The sequence below is a fragment of the Papio anubis genome, chromosome 2, assembly GCF_008728515.1.
Source record: "Papio anubis isolate 15944 chromosome 2, Panubis1.0, whole genome shotgun sequence".
NCBI classification, from domain to species: Eukaryota; Metazoa; Chordata; class Mammalia; order Primates; family Cercopithecidae; genus Papio; species Papio anubis.
In genome coordinates, this window is record NC_044977.1 from 87,192,922 (window position 1) to 87,216,325 (window position 23,404).

General features: G+C 40.8%; 1 protein-coding gene and 1 non-coding gene across 2 annotated transcripts in view; both read left to right on the top strand.

Annotated features, from left to right (window-relative positions):
- Window positions 1–23,404, top strand: part of DCP1A (decapping mRNA 1A) — a 60,078-nt gene that overhangs the window by 12,565 nt on the left and 24,109 nt on the right. The window contains exons 4-5 of the mRNA XM_003894289.5: window positions 15,567–15,633; window positions 22,822–22,960. Of these exons, the coding sequence (XP_003894338.1) occupies window positions 15,567–15,633; window positions 22,822–22,960 (206 nt within the window). The remainder of the gene's footprint in view (window positions 1–15,566; window positions 15,634–22,821; window positions 22,961–23,404) is intronic.
- LOC116274000 lies at window positions 2,225–2,293 on the top strand. The gene has a single exon (XR_004182483.1). It is a non-coding gene; the product is annotated as a small nucleolar RNA SNORD38 (small nucleolar RNA).

The window sequence follows — 23,404 nt, forward strand, 5'->3', positions numbered from 1 at the left end:
GCCACTGCACTCCAGCCCAGGCGACAGAGCAAGACTCTGTCTCAAAAAAAGAAAAAAGATTAAGTGTTTACAAAGGAACACCAGTTAGACTGACAGCGTATTCCTTAGTTGCAGCTACTGAGTTTAGAAGACAAAAGAATAATATATTCAGAGGACTGAAGGAAAAAACAACCAATAATTCAGTAATCCAAGAGAACAAAATATACTTTTCAACAAAAACAACAGCAGCTGTCTCCCCAGATTCTTGCTGTAGCCACGTGTCTATTGAGCATTTGCAGCGTGTAACTGGTAAAAGCAGACAGAACTGGTTTTTCTTTTTCTTACAGCTAGATGCTCTACAGTATAACCTGATTAATTGAAAATATTAAGATACAGGTTTGTGGTACCATCAAGCTCTATGACATAGGTTCTGGTTTTTAATGATTTTATTTTGTAAAAAGCAGTAACAAACTAAAAGCTGTTCAAACCTAAGCATTCCAAGATTGTGATGATGGCAGATAAATTGATTAATAAGGTTTTGTATATTCAAAAGATTCCACTGCAGAACATAAATAGGATATCTTAACTTTCAAACCAATAAAAACCAGGAAGTGGGAAAAAAGTAAATAGAAACCATGGGAAAATGAAAGCCCAGAATAAAATGGCAGAAATCAATCAATTTAGAACAAATGTTAAGTGAACTAAACTTGCCAGTTAAAAGACTCAGATTGGATAAACATGTAGAATTTGCCTACATAGTGTTTTAATGTTTTTAATTATTTTTCTTTCTTTATTTTTTAGAGACAGGTCTCGCTGTGACACCCAACCTGGAGTGCAGTAACACACCATTATGGCTCTGCAGCCTCAGCCTCTGAGGCTTGAGTGATCCTTCCATTTCAGCCTCCCAAGTGGCTGGGACCACAGGTGCACGCCACCACTCCCAGCTAATACGTTTTTATATTTTGTAGAGACAAGGTCTCTATATTGTCCAGGCTGGTCTCAAACTCCTGGGCTCAAGCAGTCCTCCTGTCTTGGCCTCCCAAAGTGCTGGATTACAGATGTGAGCTACCACACTTGGCCCTGTATGCTGTTTTCAAGAAACTTTAGAAACCCTTAAGATCCTGGAAAGGTTGAAAGTAAGCAACAGGCCGGGCGCGGTGGCTCAAGCCTGTAATCCCAGCACTTTGGGAGGCCGAGACGGGCGGATCACGAGGTCAGGAGATCGAGACCATCCTGGCTAACACAGTGAAACCCCGTCTCTACTAAAAAATACAAAAAACTAGCCGGGCGAGGTGGCGGGCGTCTGTAGTCCCAGCTACTTGGGAGGCTGAGGTGGGAGAATGGCATAAACCCAGGAGGCAGAACTTGCAGTGAGCCGAGATTGATTGTGCCACTGCACTCCAGCCTGGGTGACAAAGCGAGACTCCGTCTCAAAAAAAAAAAAAAAAAAAAAAAAAAGTAAGCAACAGAATGAGATTTATCAGGCAGCTATCAAGCAAAAAAGGCGGGTGTCTGTGTGAGTCATACATGGTAAACTGTAAAGCATCATTGGGGTAAAAGTTACCACATAATGATGAAAGGAATAAGTGACCTAGAAGATAAAATAATTTTGAATGATATATACTTAGTGTATGTCAGAATTGCAAATTGAATGTTAAAAATCCATAATTATAGTGACAGATTTTAATAAGCCACTTTAGTAATTGATAGATAAAGCAGACAATTTTTTTTTAGGAGATGAGGTCTTGCTTTATTGCCCAGGCTGGTCTCAACCTCCTGGCCACAAATGATCCTCCCACCTTGACCTCCCAAAGTGCTAGGATTACAGGTGTGAGCCACCACATCTGGCCACAGACAATAAAGTTACTGGATAGTTGAACAATACAGTTAACAAACCTGATACGATGGACATATAAAAAACCCTGCTGGCCAGACGCAGTGGCTCACACCTATAATCCCAGTACTTTGGGAGTCCGAGGAGGGTGGATCACAAGGTCAGGAGTTCAAGACCAGCCTGGCCAAGATGGTGAAAACCTGTCTCTACTAAAAAAAAAAAAAAAAAATTAGCCAGACGTGGTTGCGGGCACCTATAATCCCAGCTACTCAGGAGGCTGAGGCAGAGAATTGCTTAAACCCGGGAGGCAGAGGTTGCAGTGAGCCAAGATCACACTACTGCACTCCAGCCTGGGCAACAGAGCGAGACTCCGTCTCAAAAAAAAAAAAAAAAAAAAAAAAACCCTGCTACTCTCAGTGATGAAAATTTTGTCCAGTTCTGCTACTGACATTAACTGATGATAAAGTATGTCTGAGAAGAAAAAAGAAAAAAAAAATCCTACTTCTAGCAATTAGAGAATGTGCATTTTTTTCAAGTATATATTAGAGGTTTATAAAAATTGCCAAATATAGGCCATTCATCCAAAGAATTTAGGGAGGAAAATAGGGAAATCTGAGTAAAGTTGAAGGAAAATAAGGAGTAGAAATTAATTGCAAAAAGTAGAAATTTCAATAGAATAGAGCAGATCAACAAAACAAAAAATTCCACTATAACATGATTGAGCAACAATCATTAAAAAAACAAGGGGAGGTACAATATGCAGTATTAGAAATAAAAATATAAATATGTTCCAACTAAAGGCAGAGAACACGCATTTTTAAAAACAAGCCACTGTGAAGAACTTTTGCCTATAAATTTAAAACTTAGATGGAAGACAGTTTCCTACGAAAACATAGTTTAACAAAGATTACTTAGGAATAAATAGATTTGAAAGGGCTCATAAATAAAATAATTGGGCCAATAGACTAAAAATCTCCCTCATCACTTCTAAAGAAAATGCTGAGAGGAATGTTCTATTCAGTAAATGGTACTAGGACTGTTAGTTCTCCATGTGGAGACCAGCCTCTGAAAAGGCAGCTACAGGGTTCGTACACATCTGGTCTAATCTTCAAGGGAAACTTGTCTCCAAAGTCCGCTCTTCTGTGATGAGGAAATCATGCTTCTGTGATTCACTATTCCCTCAGCAAGGTAGTGAGCAACATACCTCCCTATTATACATACTTGCTATAAGCAACATACCTCACTATTAGGTTGGTCCAAAAGTAATTGTGGTTTTTGCAATTATAGTAATGTCAAGAACCACAAATATTTTACATCAACCCAATACATACCTGCTACAAGCAGCACACCTCACTGAGTAATACTTCTCTTAGAAGATGTTTTTCCTCAAGACCAGTATCAGAGGTGTTTTGATTTTCACTGTGGACACCTCTTAGGAATAAAGTAGTAATGGGGAATCTTTTTTAAATATCTATATGCTTACCTATCACTTAATTACAAAATGCCCCAAGATATTCTGTAAAGTGTGTTCTGAGGAATTTTTTAAGAATCTAAACCTAGCATGTGAATCAATAACAAAGTACAGTCATGAGTCACTAAACAACGGGAATATGTCCTAAGAGATGTCATTAGGCAATTTTGTTGTATGAGCATCATAGACTGTACTTACACAAACATAAATGACATAGCCTACAACCCTAGAAGATACGGTATTGCTTTGAGGCTACAAACCTGTACGGCATGTTATTGTACTGAATGTGAGAGGCAGTTGTAGCACATTGGTAAGAATTCGTACATCTAAAAACATCTTAAGAGAAAACGTACAGTGAAAATGTGGTATTATAATCTTAAGAAACCACTGTTATGTATGCAGTCTGTCACTGACCAAAACAGCATTTGTGGCGCATGACTTGTAAAAGCAAACAGAACTGATTTTTCTCTTTCTTACAGCTAGACAGTCTACAGTATAACCTGGCTAATTGAAAGTATTAATAATATAGGTTTACAGTACCATCAAGCTCTATAAAATTGGTTCTGGCATTTAATGATTTTCTTTGGCAAAAACTATTTCAATATTGCATTTTAGGCCAGGCACAGTGGCTCATACCTATAATCCCAGCACTTTGGGAGGCTGAGCCGGGCGGATCACAAGGTCAGGAGTTTGAGACCAGCCTAACCAACAAGGTAAAACCCCATTGCTACTAAAAACACAAAAATTAGCCGGGCATGGTGGCACACGCCTCCAACTCCAGCTACTCAGGAGGCTGAGGCAGGAGAATCAGTTGAACCTGGGAGGCGGAGGTTGCAGTTAGCCAAGATCGCACCATTTCCAGCCTGGGCAACAGAGCAAGACTCCATATCAAAAAAAAAAAGTGTATATATATACTCTCCATCTCAAAAAAATATATATATATATATATATATAGCGTTTTACCTTGTTTTTAACCAAGGTGATTATTTAACTCAGATACATACCTTAATTCAGTGACATTTATTGAATATGTCATTTGCCAAGCACTTTACCAGCTGCTATATGATATAGATTAAAACTACTGTGCACTTTTAAAGAATTTTATTAATTTTTTTAGTCCTTAGGCTCTATTGTATTTTCTTAGAAAATTATAAGCTAAAGTTACTAAAGGACGTTAGAACTTTCTGTGTCAAAACTCTGCCTTCTTGGTAAGGGTCAAGATTCTTTTTTTTTTTTTCTGAGACAGGGTCTCACTCTGTTGCCCAGGCTGTAGTGTTCAAACGATCCTCTTTCCTCAGCCCCTGCCCTGAGTAGCTAGGACTGTAGGTGTGAGCTACCACACCAGCTAAATATTTTTCTTTTAAATAGAGATAGGGTCTCTACAAATTTTTTATGATGATAGGGTCTTGCTGTGTTGACCAACCTGGTCTCCAACTCCTGGCCTCAAGCGATCATCCCACCTCAGCCTCCCAAAGTGCTCGAATTACACTAGCCACTGCACCCAGCTGGGTCAGGCTTCTTAATGAAATGTGCTACTACATTAAGCCCAAAGCTATGCACGTTTATTCTTAAAACAACCCCCTGTAGATTAATGATAAAAATTAATGATTTAAAGTCCGTGATTTGAGAGTTATTGGTTGTAAATTTGAATGACTGGGCTAGTAATAGTGACAATCTGATCTACCAGAGAGACAGTAAGGGTATGTACGTATTTTTTCTTGGTCATTTTCAGCGGCAGTACTCATCCATTGTTTGGAAAGAGTATATAGTCTTGATTTTCTCTTCTCAGACCTTATTCTCGCCATAGACCAGTGTGTAATGGTAGTTTTAACCAAAAACAATGATAATTTTACTTTATGTGCATGTTAGATATGGCATCTCTTTACTAGAAGCTAATCATTTATAAGGACAACTTTTTCATGTTTCCTCCACGTAACACCCTAAGGCATGTATCTCCCACTTAATGCCACTTTTTGTATTTTTTAATGTTTTCTGTAAAACCAAAAGCAGTTTTGGGAAAATGGACGAAGTCCTTTTCAGTTTTTCAAAAGAACACAGATATTTCCCGAATTTTATTTTACCTTGACAGGTTTAAACAATTACAAGTTTGTGGTTTGTATGAAACACTTTCAGAGTGATCCTATGTGAGTAAAATCTAATCTGAAATTTTCTTAAAAAGGTGTTAATGTCATATAGCTAGTAGTCCAGTATGTTGCTCTTTAGCCTGCTTAACCAAAAAAGACAATTATCTCGTAAGTATAATTTAAAATGTCGACAATTATTGCTATTTAATATTTTTAAGAACTTACCTCCAAAAGCCAGAGAGAAGTACCCCTTCGTTTCTGCTTCACTTATCACTTTTCCTTTATATCGGGCATCAATCTCTTGATATATAGTGTTTTTAATTAAAATTAGATCACTAGAAAAAGTAGGAAGCTTCATTTCCATCGTGTTGAAAATGCCGCTGCCAAATGGAAAGTTTTAGTAAAAGAAATGCTGTAGCGTGTGCTTTTTTTGTCTCTCTGCTTGTCCTTTCTCAGTTCAAGGGCAAGACTCAAAACAGTAGAGATGGTAGGTGGCTGTTGGCATTTGGAGCAAATCTTCAGACTTTTAAAGCACAGTGCAAGAAATTTCCTTACAAGATAAGTTTATAATTTGTCCAGTCCAAAAATGTGAGTTCTCCCTCCAGACTGAAAGAGGAATTCATAAACAACAAGAAAATGTCCGTGGTTCATTCTTTGATATCTTTGAATTCAGTGCAGTTCTTTCTTAGCTTGAAGAAAGGCAGTCTTCCACCATCAGCTGCAGCACTGCTGTGGTTGGTATGATTCTGTAATCAGTGAAGGAGAAAGGGTCTGTGGCAACTGTATTAGTCTGGCCTTCTGGACCAAGATAAGGAAAGAGCCTTGCTGTTGCCACATTTGCAGACTGAAGAGGTAAAAACACCACAAAAACACAAAGGGACTTAAGACTCAGTGGCTGAGTCTGACTCAGTGACACTGTTAGTTCACATGTTTTAAAAATATATATATTACTTTCTGGCTCATTGTAGGCGCTGCTTAGTATTCTGCTAGAGCATTTACCAGGTGCCTTCTTGGTAACTTCGTAAATCCATTGACCATTTCAGAATTTCCAAAGAAGATTCTTTTCATTATGATTCATTAATTACTGACTTTTTCCCCCTCAGGTAGTGTTGTTAGATAAAAGCACTTTTCATCTTTTTTTTTTTATTGTGGTGTTATCTTAATTGTAAAGATTGGTAAAGTTAACCATGCCTGTATCATTTATCTCTTTTAGATAATTATATTAAGTATTCAATACTTTGAATGTTATTTATTTTGAGAACTCACAAAGGAAATCATTTTTTGTACCTAAGTGACAGAAATATGTTAACTGTAATATGTAGGTTTTCACCTTCTGTTTACACACTGAAGTTATCTGTGTATGTAAAAATTGAAACAGAGTAACCACTAGTCTAAGGAAGAGGGAAGCTCCTCGGGAGTGTGCAGAATAAACCTTGAGACTGGGCCCTTCGGGTTCAGTGCCCTGGAGGATCCAGGCAGGTCTGAGTCACTGACAAAGTCACAGCTTCCAGGCATGCTCAGCTTTTGCTTTTCTTTTCTTTCTTTCTTTTTTTTTTTTTCTGAGACGGAGTTTTGCTCTCGTCGCCCGGGCTGGAGTACAGTGGCGCAATCTCAGCTCACTGAAACCTCTGCCACCCAGGTTCAAGTGATTCTCCTTCCTCAGCCTCCTGAGCTGGGATTACAGGCACATGCCATCACGCCCGGCTAATTTTTGTATTTTCAGTAGAAACGGGGTTTCACTATGTTGGCCAGGCTTGTCTTGAACTCCTGACCTCAGGTGATCCACCCGCCTCGGCTTCTCAAAGTGCTGGGATTACAGGCATGAGCCACCATGCCCGGCCTTTGTTTGTTTGGTGTTTTTTTTTTGTTTTTTTTTTTTTTTGTTTTTGAGGTGGAATTTTGCTCTGTTGCCCAGGCTGGAGTGTGCTGGTGCAGTCTCAGCTCACTGCGACCTCTGCCTCCCAGGCTCAAGTGATTCTTCTGCCTCAGCCTCCACGGTAGCTGGAATTACAGGCACATGCCACCATGCCTAACTACTTTTATTGTATTTTTAGTAGAGATGGGGTTTTACTATGTTGGCCAGGCTGGTCTTAAACTCCTGACCTCAAGTGATCCACCCGCCTCGGCCTCCCAAAGTGCTGAAATTACAAGCGTGAGCCACCACACCCGGCCAGCTTTTTCTTATTAATAAAAGGAAAGCACAGGCTAAGCATTTGCTACCAACATTTAAAAATTACCATATTTTATACATCCATACCTGGATTGCTGATTTTTCTTGTAACAAAATGACATGTGTGGCCACACAGCACTTGGATTCCTGCAAGTACTACAGTCGGCCAGAGTTGTAGGTAAGACAGGTTCATCACTGATCCCACCACACTCTGAGGTCTCTTATAGTCCGTGAGTATTTGTGCTTACAACCCTGCTGTGGATATCGATTAGTAAATTGGTAGAAAAATGTGTAGGAGTGTAGAAGTAAGGGAAAGGAGAGAAAAGAAGTTTCCCCCCTATTTTACATCCTGTCTGACCCATTTCCCAGATCCCTAACTGTAGATTTTTGGAAGCCTAGGAAATGGGAATTCAACTCCATGGAGGTCAAGGGCCATGCTTCCCCCTGCCTTTGTCTTTCCCTTATCATACATAAAAATGATATTTGTGTGGGATACTAGAGCGACTAGACTGCCAGTGCAGGGGTTGGACATGTCCAACATTTGGCAGAACCATAATCATTTACACCAGCATTCCCCCACCTTTTTGGCACCAGGGACCAGTTTTGTGGAAGACTGTTTTTCAATGGATGGGGATTGGGGAATTGTTTCAGGATGATTCAGACACATTACATTTATTGTGCACTTTATTTCTGTTAGTATTGCAATATATAATAATTATGCAACTCACCATCATGTAGAATCAGTGGGAGCCCTGAGCTTGTTTTCCTGCATCTAAACAGCGGTCCGATCCGGGGGTGATGGAAGACAATGACAGATCATCAGGCGTTAGATTCTCGTAAGGAGCCACAATCTAGATCCCTCACATACGCAGTTCACAGTAGGGCTGGAGCTCCTATGAGAATCTAATGCCGCAGCTGATCTGACAGGAGGCAGAGCTCGGGCAGTAATGCTCTGTTGTCTGCCACTTACCTCCTGCTGTGCAGCCTGGTTCCTAACAGACCACAGACCAGTACCAATCCGTGACCCTGAGGTTGGGGACCCCTGATTTACACCACACACTTTGGAAGCTGTACTTTAAGGAGTTGTGGGTACTGTGTGGCAATAGCGATGTAAATCCTAAAAGCAAAGGCAAAACCCTAGTGCAATTCACTGTTTTACTTAGGGTTGCCCATTGTTGAAGAATAAAGCTTTTGCAAGTGGAAGTAATTAGTTGTGATGTTGTTGGGTTTATTTTCCTAATTCCTAAAGAAGTTCAATGGTCATTTCATGTGTCTGAATTCTATACTGAGATTATAATGTTAATGGGATAGTGGAAGAAGTATTTCGGGTTAATATATTCAGATTTGATTTAATTTAGACAGAGGCACCAAATTTTTAAATGATGAAGACCTTGAAGAGTAGCATTTTTAAATTACCTGTCCTGAGTCTTTTAATCATTGTTGAATATTCAATAAGTACATATTACAATTTAAATTTTAGAAGTTGAACTCTTTCTCTACCATATTAGTGTTCGGTGGTGGTCTGCAGTGAGTGGGTTTTTTGGCCAAAAGGGTTAAGCTGCAAAGACAATTGAATCACATTTTCCAGCGTTACTTGCAGATATACAGCATCTCATCTACCTAAGTGTTTGTAACATGCCAAAATCTGTTATGATCTCACGTCACTCAGTCTTAGGCTCCATATCCTTTTTCGTGTGTGTTTTCTGCTCCTCTATCTTGGAGCCTTTCTCCCCTTCTCTCTCTTTCCTAACCCTTTGATGTTCCTGGAGAGCCTCCATGCTTATTCTTGTCTTAAAGGAAATGATCTGCCAAGGGAGAGGTATTTGCTTTTTTAATTGCCAGGGCTGACTTTTGTTTATATACCTATTCCATTTTTATATATAAAAAGTGTATTTGTCTATACCCAAAGCCCGTTTTCTTGTTTTTGTTTCCTGGTGTAAGAGATCTTTGTCATTATCATCTTTAGAAATTGTATAACTTTTCTTCTCCTTATTTATTTTCTCAAGCACAGAGTTTCAGGAAAAAGAAATTTTATAACTCTTAACATCACCACCAAAAAGCTTTTTATCAAACCCCCTTTTTGCTTCGCACCATACTGAGAAAATCTCCAGCCTCCTCAGATCCTTTTGGAAAGTAGGTTAGATCTAAATAATGAATCACAAAGACAACATATGTATGAGAGTGATTCCCAGCTCTGTTTTTGTGACATTTCACAGCATCTCTAGAAGTCTCAAGGGATTTTACAAAGATACCAAATTAATTTGACTTTTCTTGATCTTGTGTGAGCCATGTACCTCTCTCAAGATGAAAAACAGTGAAATATTATATGAAATCATAATAGGTTGCTATATCTTTAAACGGGTCTAAGGAAATAGAAAACTTACTCAAAACTCCATTTATTAAAATTTCTCAATACAAAATAGTTCAATTACCTTTAATTTTTGTAATTTTTTTTGTTTGTTTGTTTTTTACATTTTCGTAAGAATGGGGCCTTCATTTGAAAAGCAAAGGAAACGTTTAATGTTCAATATTCTTAGATGGATCTTGATATTTTTTGTGGAAGGCAATGAAATGTTCTATCACACCTCCTAACTTTTTCTTCTTTTTTCTTTTTTTTTAATTAAAAAAATGTTTTAAATAAACAAGGTCCCACTGTGTTACCCAGGCTGGTCTTGAACTGCTCAAGTGAACCTCCCGCCTCAGCCTCCCAAAGTGTTGGGATTAGAGATGTGAGCCACCGCACCCAGCCAACTTTTCAATGTCTTGTCTATCTTATGCAACATGACTGACTTAGGATAGCTGTTAGCAGTCACAGTGTGTGGTAGGTATCCATTAACTAAGTAGTTTCTTTCATCTTGAGAAAGGCCATTTATAAAACAGTGTGCCATCATTTGCCATAGCAAAAGGCAATACTGTGTTGCCAAAAGCCTAAATTCTCTGTGGCATAGTTAATCAGAGAAATTTATTTCAGCAAGTGAATTGTTGGCAGAATGTGTTGGGCCTTAGAGTGTAAGTTCTCTTGAGGGAAGAATGTTTAACTTTGGTTTGAAGAGGAGGTCCTCTGCAGTTTTAGCTATCTGGTGAACTTGTCTGTCTTTCCTCATGAGTGATAGTGACAGGCTCCGTGGCAGCTCCCTGGGCTTTCTTGCCAGTTGCATGCACTGACGGTTTGATATGTTGGCAGACAGAGCTGATTCTTGGATGCGTGTCTGAACCTCTACAGGTCTGCTTTTGGCAGAATCGAGTGTGACTCTTATCCCTTACCCATTAAGCTATCATTATGGCTTTCTTATCGTTATTTCTTCTGCAAACATGCCTTTGAAAGTGTTTGGCTCTTTTTAGGCAGTTTGATAATATACAAAAGCAGAAGGCATGTGCTTATTTCTAAATTATATTGTATTTCTTCAAAGGAAAAGGGGGGCATCTTAAATGAAGGATTTTCAAAATAAGTTGACAGCTTTGATGGACTTATTGTGATTATTGATAAGTAGTTCTTTCCTAAGAGTTAAATTTAGAAGCCAATGTGAAAACACACTTAATTGCTTCTGTTTAGCACAGAAAAAATTGTGTGTTCCTCTCTAAGCCTGATGTGTTGCATATCATAAACTTTTTTTTTTTTTTTTTGAGATGGAGTCTTGTTCTGTCACCCATACTGGAGTGCGGTGGTGCAATCTCGGCTCACTGCAGCCTCCACCTCCTGGGTTTAAGCAATTCTCCTTCCTTAGCCTCCTGAGTAGCTGGGATTATAGACATCCATCGCCACGCCCAGCTACTTTTTGTATTTTTAGTGGAGACAGAGTTTCACCGTGTTGGCCAGGCTGGTCTCGAACTCCTCACCTCAGATGATCCACCCACCCCAGCCTCCCAAAGTTCTGGGATTACAGGCGTGAGCCACTGCACACGGCCACATGTCATAAATTTTTCTTATCACTGTGTATTGTTTTAGTATGTCCAGATTAATATAGCTTATTGGAGGAAAACAAATTTTTGTATTTGGACTTCGGTGTTTGGGTTGTTCATTAGCCAAGCTTGGAAGAGGCATATTTCAAGAAAGGTAGTCATGTGTAATTGCCATATATGGAGTCTTTTTAAAGCCCTGATCTGATTTACTGTAGTTGGAGCAAGCCTTAGCAGCTAAGATCATAACCAAGACCCTGCAGTAGATCATGCTTATTAATTATCTCTGTAACAAGGCTGCTTCTGTGCTCCTTCCATTGAGATGTTAAAGCTGAGTGAATTTATTGACTTACCGTCATGTAAAACATTCCAAAATTACTTGTTATTCGTTGGAGTTTGATTCTGTTTGGAGCACTCACAGTGCTTTGACATTCTGTGAACAAAAGAGGCACTGTGAAAATGGATTCCAAACATGGGAAACTCTTCCCAGCTGGTTGAAGGCTCAGAGACTAGCAAGCCTGGACTTCCTTCAGGTAGTGCGGCCACCTGTGGGACACATGGCCATACACAGGCTCCATAGATTAGAGCAGTTTTGGTGTAATTAGAGGTTTTTCCCTACCTGAGAAGCCCTTTGTAAACAGGGTAGGATTTTTTCTTGTTCATGATCTTCAATCATTAAAATGAAGCCGTTCACTCGCTCTGTGTATCAATCATGTTTTAATTAACTCTGCAATAACAGTAGACTCAAAATTATATTTCTATTGAGAAGGGAACTTTTATATATATAATTATATACATAATTACATTATATACTTAATTATATATAACATATATATATAATTTTTTTTTTTTTTTTTTTTTTTGAGACAAAGTTTCACTCTTGTTGCCCAGGCTGGAGTACAATGGCACGATCTCGGCTCACTGCAGCCTCCACCTCCCGGTTCAAGAGAGTCTCCTGCCTCAACCTCCCAAGTAGCTGGAATTACAGGCATCCACCACAATGCCTGGCTAATTCTTTGTATTTTTAGTAGAGACAGGTTTCACCATGTTGGCCAGGGTGGTCTCGAACTCCTGACTTCAAGTGATCTACCCGCCTTGCCCTTCCAGGGTGCTGGGATTGCAGGCATGAGCCACTGCGCCCAGCCGAGAAGGAAACTTTTAAAGTTGTCATGAAGTCTTTTGTGGAATAATGGCCTTAATTTAGGGTGAAACAAATAATTGACCATTAAAATAACTTTTAATAGCAGTGGTTTTCTAAATCGATATATACTGATAATATAAAATTCAAATAATTTTTTTTTTTTTTTTTTTTTTTTTTTGGAGACGGTGTCTCTCTCTGTCGCCCAGGCTGGAGTGCAGTGGCGCGATCTCAGCTCACTGCAAGCTCCGCCTCCTGGGTTTACGCCATTCTCCTGCCTCAGCCTCCCGAGTAGCTGGGACTACAGGCGCCCGCCACCTCGCCCGGCTAGTTTTTTGTATTTTTTAGTAGAGACGAGGTTTCACCGTGTTAGCCAGGATGGTCTCGATCTTCTGACCTCGTGATCCACCCATCTCGGCCTCCCAAAGTGCTGGGATTACAGGCTTGAGCCACCGCGCCCAGCTAAATAATAGTTATAAAAATGATTTTTTGATTTATTTAAAATCTCTTGTGCTAGCACTTCTATTTCCTATATTCTATAGCACCCTCTTAATGTGCCTTTTAATTAAATTATGTATTCTTTTATGTGTCACTTCAATCATCAAGCATAACTAAGCTCACTAACTTTGTTTCTATAAAAAAATGTAATGTTATTTCAATGCAATGAGATGTAAGCAATGAAAATGTAGTAACAAGATAACTGGTCTAGGAGTGAGAAGACACAAGTTTGTTTTTTGGGTTTGTTTGTTTTGAGACAGTTTCGCTCTTGTTGCCCAGGCTGGAGTGCAGTGGTGCAATCTCGATTCACTGCAGCCTCTGCCTCCCGGGTTCAAGCAATTCTCCTGTCTCCGCTTCCCGAGTAGCTGGGATTACAGGCACGTGCCACCATGCCCGGCTAATTTTGTATTTTTAGTAGAGACGGAGTTTCACCGTGTTGGCCAGCTGGTCTCGAACTCCGGACCTCAGGTCATTTGCCCGTCTTGGCCTCCCAAAGTGCTGGGATTATAGGCGTGAGCCACCACGCCTGGCCTGACCCAAGTTTTACTTATAGCTCTGAGACTGACTTTTTTCTCTCATTTGTTAATAAGTTACTTAGTCTCTCCGTTAACCTGTATTCCCCTCCATAAAAATACAAAATGAAACTTCCAATTAAACTGAGTAGCATAGACTTCTCTCTGCCTGCCACTTATAACTATAAAACCTGGAAATGACACAACAGACAATGTAGAGAACTGTGAAAGGTAGAAGGAGGACGATCTGGTCAGGAACCCAGAACTGGCGGAACAGCAGCAGCAAAATGTCTTACAAACCCCTACCCAACATAAGAAGGGGGCCTGGGCCTGGTGTTTCTTAACCTTCAACCTAGCGACAGAAGGTGGTCCAGGTAGGCTCATTCGTCTCCTAGACTGAACGAGAGTCCTGCCGGCAATTCTAGGCCAGCCCAGCAAAACTGGCAAGGATTGGAAGCCCCACTAATGATAATTGGCCACCAGGGGACTTCTGCGTCTCCCTTCCATGAAGGCAGTGGAGCAGGAAGAGCAAAGAGGATCTCATTACAACCAGCTTGGAATGGACAGCAGCAGTCTTCTATGACTTCTGTGATTTCATTTATATAATGTAATACACTTGAAATTACAACATTATAGAAATAGAGAACAGGTTCCTATTTGCCAAGAGTCAGGGACAGGAGAGGGGCCAGAGCAAGGTGGATGTGGGCTCTAAAAGGGCACCAGGGATCCTGGTGGCCATGGAAATTTCTGTATCTGGACTGATGTCAGTATCCTGGCTGTGACAGTATACCATAGTTTTGTAAAATGTTACCATTGGAGGAAACAATTGAGATCTGTCTGTTCTTTACAATTGCATGTGAAGGTACAATTATTTCAAAATAAAAAGTTGTAATGTTTCTTTAAAAAAGGCATAATGATACCTGCCATTTCTGTGCTAGGGAATCATTGTAAGTATTTAAGGAGGTGCAAAGTGTGCTGAGCTGTGAGTGTCATCATATGGGCACACATGGTAGCAATGGGTCTTATCCATCCATGTGTCTGTTTCAGCATGTATGTTCAGTATTTCTACTCTACCTTATCCAAAGAGCATTTATAGTAGCTTTTATATATTATAATCTTTAATAAAGTTCATTTATCTTGCAGTAAATTTTTTTAGGGCTTTCTTTGAACTGAGCACCATATTGGAAATAAAAAGAATGGGATAAGAAGTGCCATAGACTGAGCTCAGTCCATTTCACATGTAAACAGTCAGTCATAGAATGGATATAGAGCTGGCATTTGTTTTGAAAGCTTTTTATTGTAACAGTTTTAATATCTTTTTTTTTTTTTTTTTAATGGAGTCTCACTCTTGCCCAGGCTGGAGTACAGTGGCATGATCTCGGCTCACTGCAACCTCTGCCTCCCAGGCCCAAGCGATTCTCCTGCCCCAGTCTCCCGAGTAGCTGGGATTACAGGCACGCCACCACAGCCGGCTAATTTTTGTATTTTTAGTAGAAATGGGTTTCATCATGTTGGCCAGGCTGGTCTTGAACTCCTGATCTCAAGTGATCCGCCCGCCTCGGCCTCCCAAAGTATTGGGATTACAGGTGTGAACCACTGCGCCTAGCAACAATTTTAATATCAATTTAGAATGCATCTTAGAATCAATATGATTCTTAGTTTAATTGGAAGCCTTTTTCTTCAAAGCTTGATAGTACATAACTAATGGTTGCATCTTACATTTTGTAACGTCTTAGGTTCACTGAGCTCTGGTGATAATGTCTAAAACTATTTTGTGTAATTTTTATCTGAATGTTTTACCTGTCCTGATTTTATTAAACAGCATTTAGGGAGGAAATATTTGTTTTCTTTAGATTGACTATTAACAATTTGAGGGTCTGACGGTACATTTAGTGACATTCCATGTTGATAATATATTATTTACATATACCCAAATATTGAAACCTCATTTCCTCTTATCTTTTTTTCCCTTTGTTTTTCAAGTGTCGATATATAGTATCTGGTTTTATGACAAGAATGACTGTCACCGCATAGCAAAACTCATGGCTGAGTAAGTATATTACTCCATAAATTTAACTGATGGTATGTGAGAAATGAAGAATAATCCCCTTCCACTTTTCTTTGTAAGTCTACCAACTCATGTATTTCCCCAGTTTCTTTTTACTGCCAAAAACTTGGAAAAGGCCAAAAAGCTTTAAAATATATATAATTATTATCTTACTCCTCCCAGTGTGCATTTCAGTTTCCTTCCAGTCTTCTTTATGTGTATTTTAAGTAGATATGTGTGATTGTTTTTTACAAAAATAGGATCATACTGTATATACTGCTTTTCATATGAACAGCATTTTTCCAAGGCATTAGATCTTTCTCTGTGGTATTTGTGACAGCTGCATTGTATCCAGCTGTATAGACAGATCATGATTTAACCAGAACCTTACTGTTGGACCTGTAGGTTAGGGCTGCCAAACTGCCTGGCTCCAGAGGATATCTGCATCAGGTGTACAGCCTAACCATATACAGTGGCTCTGATTTAGGTTCTGTCCGGATTTCCACTGTAACAAGTGATACCATATGTGATAGCCTGATAGAGAGCTCTCACACACGTCTGTGTTTAGTTCTTTTAAGTGAACTTGTGTTTGACACAGACTCTAGGCTTAGCAGGCCCCAATCCACTCATGGGTTGTGTTCCAGAAGGTATTTTGTAACTCAGAACCTTGAAGTTTAGAAAATTATTTTCCTTGAGTTAATGTTCTAAAGGACAGTTCATTGTCCTCTCTCAGGCTAGCCTGTAGAAGCCAGCCCTTGTGTGACCTGTCCATATTGCTGGACTGCCATTCTGGATTCTGAAAGCCCACGACATGGGGCTGCAGGGGGCCGAGGGACTACAGAGCTCTGGGCAAAATACTATAATAGGTAGACAGTGTGTTCTGGTGCACTTCTGCTTTTTTTCAGTTTTTGCCTGAATCTTCTCAGAAATGTGGATGGATCTCCCTGCTCCGCCATCCCCATCTGTCAAATTAAAATTCCCTTTGCTCTCTTGCAGTTTTCAATCTACATGTTTTAAAGAAAATAATCTTAAATTTTTTAGCAGTCTAATCTTATTTTATTTTTGTTTTATTTTACTTTATTTGGTTTTTTTTTAGACAGAGTCTTGCTTTGTCACGCAGGCTGGAGTGCAGTGGCGCAGTCACAGCTCAGTGCAGCCTCAAACTCCTGGGCTCAAGTGATCATTCCATCTCAGCCTCCCAAGTAGCTGGGACTACAGGCATGCACCACCACTATCAGCTAATTTTTTGGGATGTGGGTAGAGACAGGGTCTCACTGTGTTGCCCAAACTGGTCTTAAAGTCCTAGGCTCAAGCAATCCTCCAAAGTACTGGGATTATAGGCATGAGCCACCGTGCCAAGCTAACAGCCTAGTTTTAAACTCATGAAAGTATATATAAGTAATTAACCCAGAATCTCAGTTCAGGGTATATTTACATTGTAAAGAAGGCAGACATAGCTGAGGCCAGGTTATGATCTAAGACTACCAACATGTCCTGATCGGAAGTTATCAGCCCCGTGCTTTGTTGCCTGTTCTGGCTGTGAGCTTGCAGGGCAGGCCCATGTTTATTACTTTTGTACACCCCGAGGGCATCGTTCTGTATGAACTTGTAGTCACTTATACTTGAAAAAATGTTGGCTCCCTAGAACGAGACTTTGTTTTTAGAACACTTTTTAAAAAGATAAAACTGTTTTTCGTTTTTTAATTTAATTTTTTTTTCTTTCGAGATGGGATGTTGCCATATTGCCCAGGCTAGTCTCAAACTCCTGGGCTTAAGGGATCCTCCTGCCTCAGCCTCCCAAGTAATTGAGACTGTAGGCACAAGCCACCATACCCAGCTAAAACCATTTTTCAACAAAGCCATTATTTGATGATCACTCGTTTTAGCTTTGAAAGTGACAGCAAAGGCAGCTTACTTGTGGTTACTTAGAAGAGACAGGGTTGGCCGGGTGCGGTGGCTCATGCCTAGCACTTTGGTAGGCTGAGGCGGGCGGATCACCTGAGGTCGGGAGTTCGAAACCAACCTGACCAACATGGAGAAACCCCATCTCTACTAAAAACACAAAATTAGCCGGGTGTGGTGGTGCATGCCTGTAATCCCAGCTACTCAGGAGGCTGAGGCAGGAGAATCACTTGAACCCAGGAGGTGGAGGTTGCAGTGAGCCAAGATCACACCATTGCACTCCAGCCTGGGCAACAAGAGTGAAACTTTGTCTCAAAAAAACAAAAACAGCAACAACAGCAGCAAAAGAAGACACAGCATTGTTGATTCATGGTTATCCAGAAATCCAGAATTTTTTCTAAACTTTGGAATATATTAACATATAAACAGTTTCTCCTACAGAATGAGCATTTGGGCCCTGAGTGAAACGATCTGGTTCTTTTAGCTCTAACAACTATTGAAAGAAAACCATTTATCTATCAGGGCAAGTGTTACCCCTAATGCAAGATTTCAAATGGTAAATGAAGCTGAAGACTGAAGGCCTTTCTAAAAATATTTTATTGAACCCAGAAATAGGATGAGGAGTAGAAATGGGAAGCTAGAAGGGAAAAGAAGAGCATTGGGGCTTCTTTCACCAGAAATGTCGAAAAAGGGACAATTGCTTAAATTTTCAGCTTGTTTGACTAGAATCAGGTGTGTTATTAAAAGTGCTTTGAGCCTGGGCACAGTGGCTCGTGCCTGTAGTCCCAGCACTTTGGGAGGTCAAGGCAGGGAGGATTGCTTGAGGCCAGGAGTTTAAGATCATCCTGGCCTGAGAATAGCAAGACTCATCTCTGTTTAATAATTTTTTAAAAAAAAAGGAAGAAGAAAACAAAGTGATTAGAGAGGCCAGGTGCAGTAGTATGTACTTGTCATTTCAGCTATGATACTTATGAGGCTCAGGTGGGCAGATCACTTGGGCCCCAGGAGTTCAAGATCAACCTGGGCAACATAGTGAGATCACATCTCAAAAAAAAAAAAAAAAAAAAGTGATTTGAGAATACCATGGTGAAACTGTTGATAATGAGTTTTAAGTGTCTGGCCTATTTATGGCTGAAGAGAATACTGTATGTTACCCTTAACTTTGTGACAAATGCCTTTCTGGTCACTAAAACTAAAGAAGACTATCTGTCTTTGTTCTAAATCTGCCTGCATAAGCCTGTTTGTTACATGTTTTATTGTCATTTGCTACATATTTGACAACAAAATACTAGTACAGTTCTTGTTAGTATATTGTACATATAAATAAATGTGTCTGGCCGGGCGCGGTGGCTCAAGCCTGTAATCCCAGCACTTTGGGAGGCCGAGACGGGTGGATCACAATGTCAGGAGATCGAGACCATCCTGGCTAACCCGGTGAAACCCCGTCTCTACTAAAAAATACAAAAAACTAGCCGGGCGAGGTGGCGGGCGCCTGTAATCCCAGCTACTCGGAGGCTGAGGCAGGAGAATGGCGTAAACCCGGGAGGCGGAGCTTGCAGTGAGCTGAGATCCGGCCACAGCACTCCAGCCTGGGCGATAGAGCGAGACTCCGTCTCAAAAAAAAAAATAAATAAAAATAAAAATAAAATAAATGTGTCCATCAGTGCCCATTCTTTTAAATACAATTCTTCCCATCACTGTTTGACAGCCACAATATAATAAAGATCCTCCAAGTAAAAAACTGATTTACTCCAAACAATGTTTATAAAAATGAGAAACTATGTAGGAAAATGAGTGAACTTCTAGACCTATATCATCTAAATTTGGATATTCTCTGGTCAGTGGTGGCAGAGTTGAAAACCCACTAAACTTAGAAGATGTTGACTCTCCTAAAGAGGAAATCCAGTCTGCCAGAAACTCTTTTTTTTTTTTAAGACAGAGACTTGCTCTGTCACCCAGGAGTGCAGTGGCGTGATCTCGGTTCACTGCAGCCTCCGCCCCACCGGGTTCAAGCAGTTCTCCTGCCTCAGCCTCCGGAGTAGCTGGGATTATGAGCGCCTGCCACCACGCCCAGCTAAGTTTTGTGTTTTTAGTAGAGATGGGGTTTTAACATCTTGGCCTGGCTGACCTTGAACTCCTGACCTCATGATCTACCCACCTCGGCCTCCCAAAGTGCTGGGATTACAGGCATGAGCCACCACACCCAGCCTCAGAAACTCTTTAACAATAAAATGTTGTTTGAATGTTTGGCCACATAGACTATGTAAACTTTGGAGAACTCATGGAAGTAAGCTTTATTCCTGATCTTACAGACATCTTAGGGATAGGTTTTGGTGTTTGAAAGGAAAGGAGAACGGCATGGGTGCTATTCATAAAGTTTGGTTAGAAGAGGCCTTAGAGTCCAAGCCTCATTTATGTGAGAGTCCCTTCCATACCACCCCTGACGGCTTCTGCTTTCAGCAGTGGTGAGCTTTATAAAATTACCTGTTCTGGCTGGGCACAGTGGCTCATGCCTGTAATCCCAGCACTTTGGGAGGCTGAGGTGGTCAGATCACTTGAGATCAGGAGTTCAAGACCAGCCTGGTCAACATGGCGAAACCCTACCTTTAGTAAAAACACAAAAATTAGCCGGGCATGGTAGTGCACACCTGTAATCCCAGCTACTAGGGAGGCTTTGGCATGAGAAAAGAAAAGAAATATTCTTCTTTTAAACCAAAATAATCACAGAATCACAGATCCTAGTCTGGGTCAGGGAAAAGTTAAATACTAGCATGGCCAAGTCAGGCAACATGTCAGGAGGTAGGTGGAAAACAGGCTGTGTGACAGATCCTTTATGAAGGTGGATTCGGGCTGATGTGACCTATATCTGAGCATTAAATAAACAGTTCATATTTGGTCTTATTCTCATATACCATACCAGTCTTTCAGTCTACCATGAAATTCATGATTCTACATTTGTTTTAGAAGCAATAGTCTTGGCCGGGCACGGTGGCTCAAGCCTGTAATCCCAGCACTTTGGGAGGCCGAGGCGGGTGGATCACGAGGTCAGGAGATCGAGACCATCCTGGCTAACATGGTGAAACCCCATCTCTACTAAAAATACAAAAAACTAGCCGGGCGTGGTGGCGGGCGCCTGTAGTCCCAGCTACTCGGAGGCTGAGGCAGGAGAATGGCGTGAACCTGAGAGGCGGAGCTTGCAGTGAGCCGAGATCGCGCCACTGCACTCCAGCCTGGGTGACACAGCGCGAGACTCTGTCTCAAAAAAAAAAAAAAAAAAAAAAAAGCAATAGTCTTATGAAGAGCTATAAAAATCTAGATGGAGAAACTATCTAGATAAGGTAACTAACCTTAAAGCCACATTTTCCAAACAGGAATTCTGCCTCAGAGGAAAATTCTATAATCAAATAAAATTTGAGAATATCTATAGGCCTGCCCTTCTTGGAGAATCACAATAAATTTTTGCATGCTTAAAAATCAACTGGCCAGGTGTGGTGGCTCATGTCTGTAATCCCAGCACTTTGGGAGGCTGAGGTGGGAGGATTGCTTGAGGCCAGGAGTTTGAGACCAGCCTGGGCAACATGATGAGACCTTGTCTGTACAATAAAAAAATAAGTAAAACAAACAAATTCAGTGGGTGGGTTGTGGTAGTTCATGCCTTTAATCTCAGTATTTTGGGAGGCTGAGGCAGGAAGATCACTTGAGACTAGGAGTTTTTAGATCAGCCTGGGCAACATATCAAACCCCATCTCTACAAAAATAATAAAACTTAAAGATTCTGTTTTTTCTTTTTTTTTAAGTCGATTTAATATTGTTTAACCCAGTATTTTTAAATAAAAAAGCCATCTCTGTCCACCTTTTCCCCACACTGTAATGAGAGCTCCTGTGCAGGCTGGGTTTTTTGGTTTTTAAAACAGGGTTTCACTGTGTTGCCCAGGCTGGTCTCAAACTCCTGGGCTCAAGTGATCTTCCTGCCTCGGCCTCGCAAAGTGCTAGGATAATAGGCATGAGCACTGTGCCTGGCCTAAATTAATCTTAGGAAAAAAAAAAAGTTGCTTTATTAAAATTTATTATTCAAGCTTGAAAGCTTGAAGAAAAATATAGGAAATAATAAAATATGTATGTGCTTACCACCCAGCTTTCAGTTCCTAATATTTTGCTGTAATTGTTTCAGATCTTTCTATACAAGGGAGAAGGGGGTGTTCTTAAAAACTGAAAACCCACTTAGTGTGTGTTTTGTTTGTTTGTTTGTTTGTTTTGGAGTCAGGGTCTCCCTGTCACCCAGGCTGGAGTGCAGTGGCGTGATCTCAGCTCATCGCAACCTCTACCTCCCAGACTCAAGCAGTCCTCCCACTTCAGCCTCCCAAATAGCTGGGGCTACAGGCGTGTACCACTACGCCCAGCTAATTTTTGTATTTTTTTTGTAGAGACGGGGTTTTGCCAAGTTGCCCAGGCTAAGTTGGTGGTTTTTTAAAGGGAGAATAAGGGAAACCTTTTATTTGCTTATAGTGTTATCATTAACTTTTAAGGATTCACCAGGACCTCTATTTTCAAGAAATGACTTTGTCCTTACTAGCCCAGTGTCAATCCAAACTTTCCACAGAGGATTTGTTCAACTATGCGGCCTTCCTGTGTCTTGGTGGCATTGTCCATTTTCAGATTTACTTTAGCAATTAGTTTGATTTTGAAATACTTCAAGGGAAAAAGGGAGATACCTTAGTGGAGTTTTTAATGCATCTCTGCCAACTCTAGGAGGGAATTCTGTATTTTTATCCTTCTGAAGGGTAAATATTGGCACTGTTAATGAGACGGTGAAATGGTAAGTCATATATTCCTGAAATGAGGTAACTGAGGTTCTGTGTTATATATTGCAAGAATAATGTCATTGGCTGGGCGCAGTGGCTCATGACTATAATCCCAGCACTTGGGGAGGCCGAGGGCAGATCATGAGGTCAGGAGATCGAGACCATCCTGGCTAACACAGTGAAACCCTGTCTCTACTAAAAACAAAAAATTAGCCGGGCGTGGTGGCGGGTACCTATAGTCCCAGCTACTTGGGAGGCTGAAGCAGGGGAATGGCGTGAAGCCAGGAGGCAGAGTTTGCAGTGAGCCAAGATTGCGCCACTGCGCTCCAGCCTGGGCAACAGTGCGAGACTCCGTCTCAAAAAAATAAAAAGAATAATGTCATCATGTGACACTCTTAGTGTGTCCTTGGAAGATGAACACCAAAAGAAACCTTGGGTCAGATTTTGTTTTAAGAGGCCTTTCTAAAACCTTGTTCTTCTCCTCTAGTGTGGTAGAAGAGGAGACACGGCGATCCCAGCAAGCTGCGCGGGATAAACAGAGTCCCAGCCAAGCCAATGGCTGCAGCGACCACAGGCCCATCGACATCCTGGAGATGCTGAGCAGAGCCAAGGATGAGTATGAGAGGGTAAGGCTCTCTGGGTACTTGGGTGCTGACCAAGAAAGACCAAAAGGAGAGGAGGAGGTCTGCAGGAGACTATTTTACTAGGGAAGCTGGACTCCAGGACCAGCAGAAATATAAGTTCAAAAAGAAAGCATGTTAGCATACTCCTGTAACCAGTCCCAGCTACTTGGCAGGCTGAGGAAGGAAGATGACTTGACCCCAGGAGTCAGAGGCTGCAGTGAGCTGTGGTTGTGCCACTGCACTCCAGTCTGGGCAACAGTGAGACCCTGGGCAAAAGTCTGTCTCTTTTTAAAGGTGTGTCTTACAATTTTAAATCTAAAACATAAGGAAAGAACTCGCTTACCCCAGAGTACTTGTTTTTGGCAGGAAAATTTACAATGCTTTTTTCTACTCCTATAAGATTACTATGGGAGAAGATGGTCTTGGAGTGCAGAAGTTAGCTCTCAG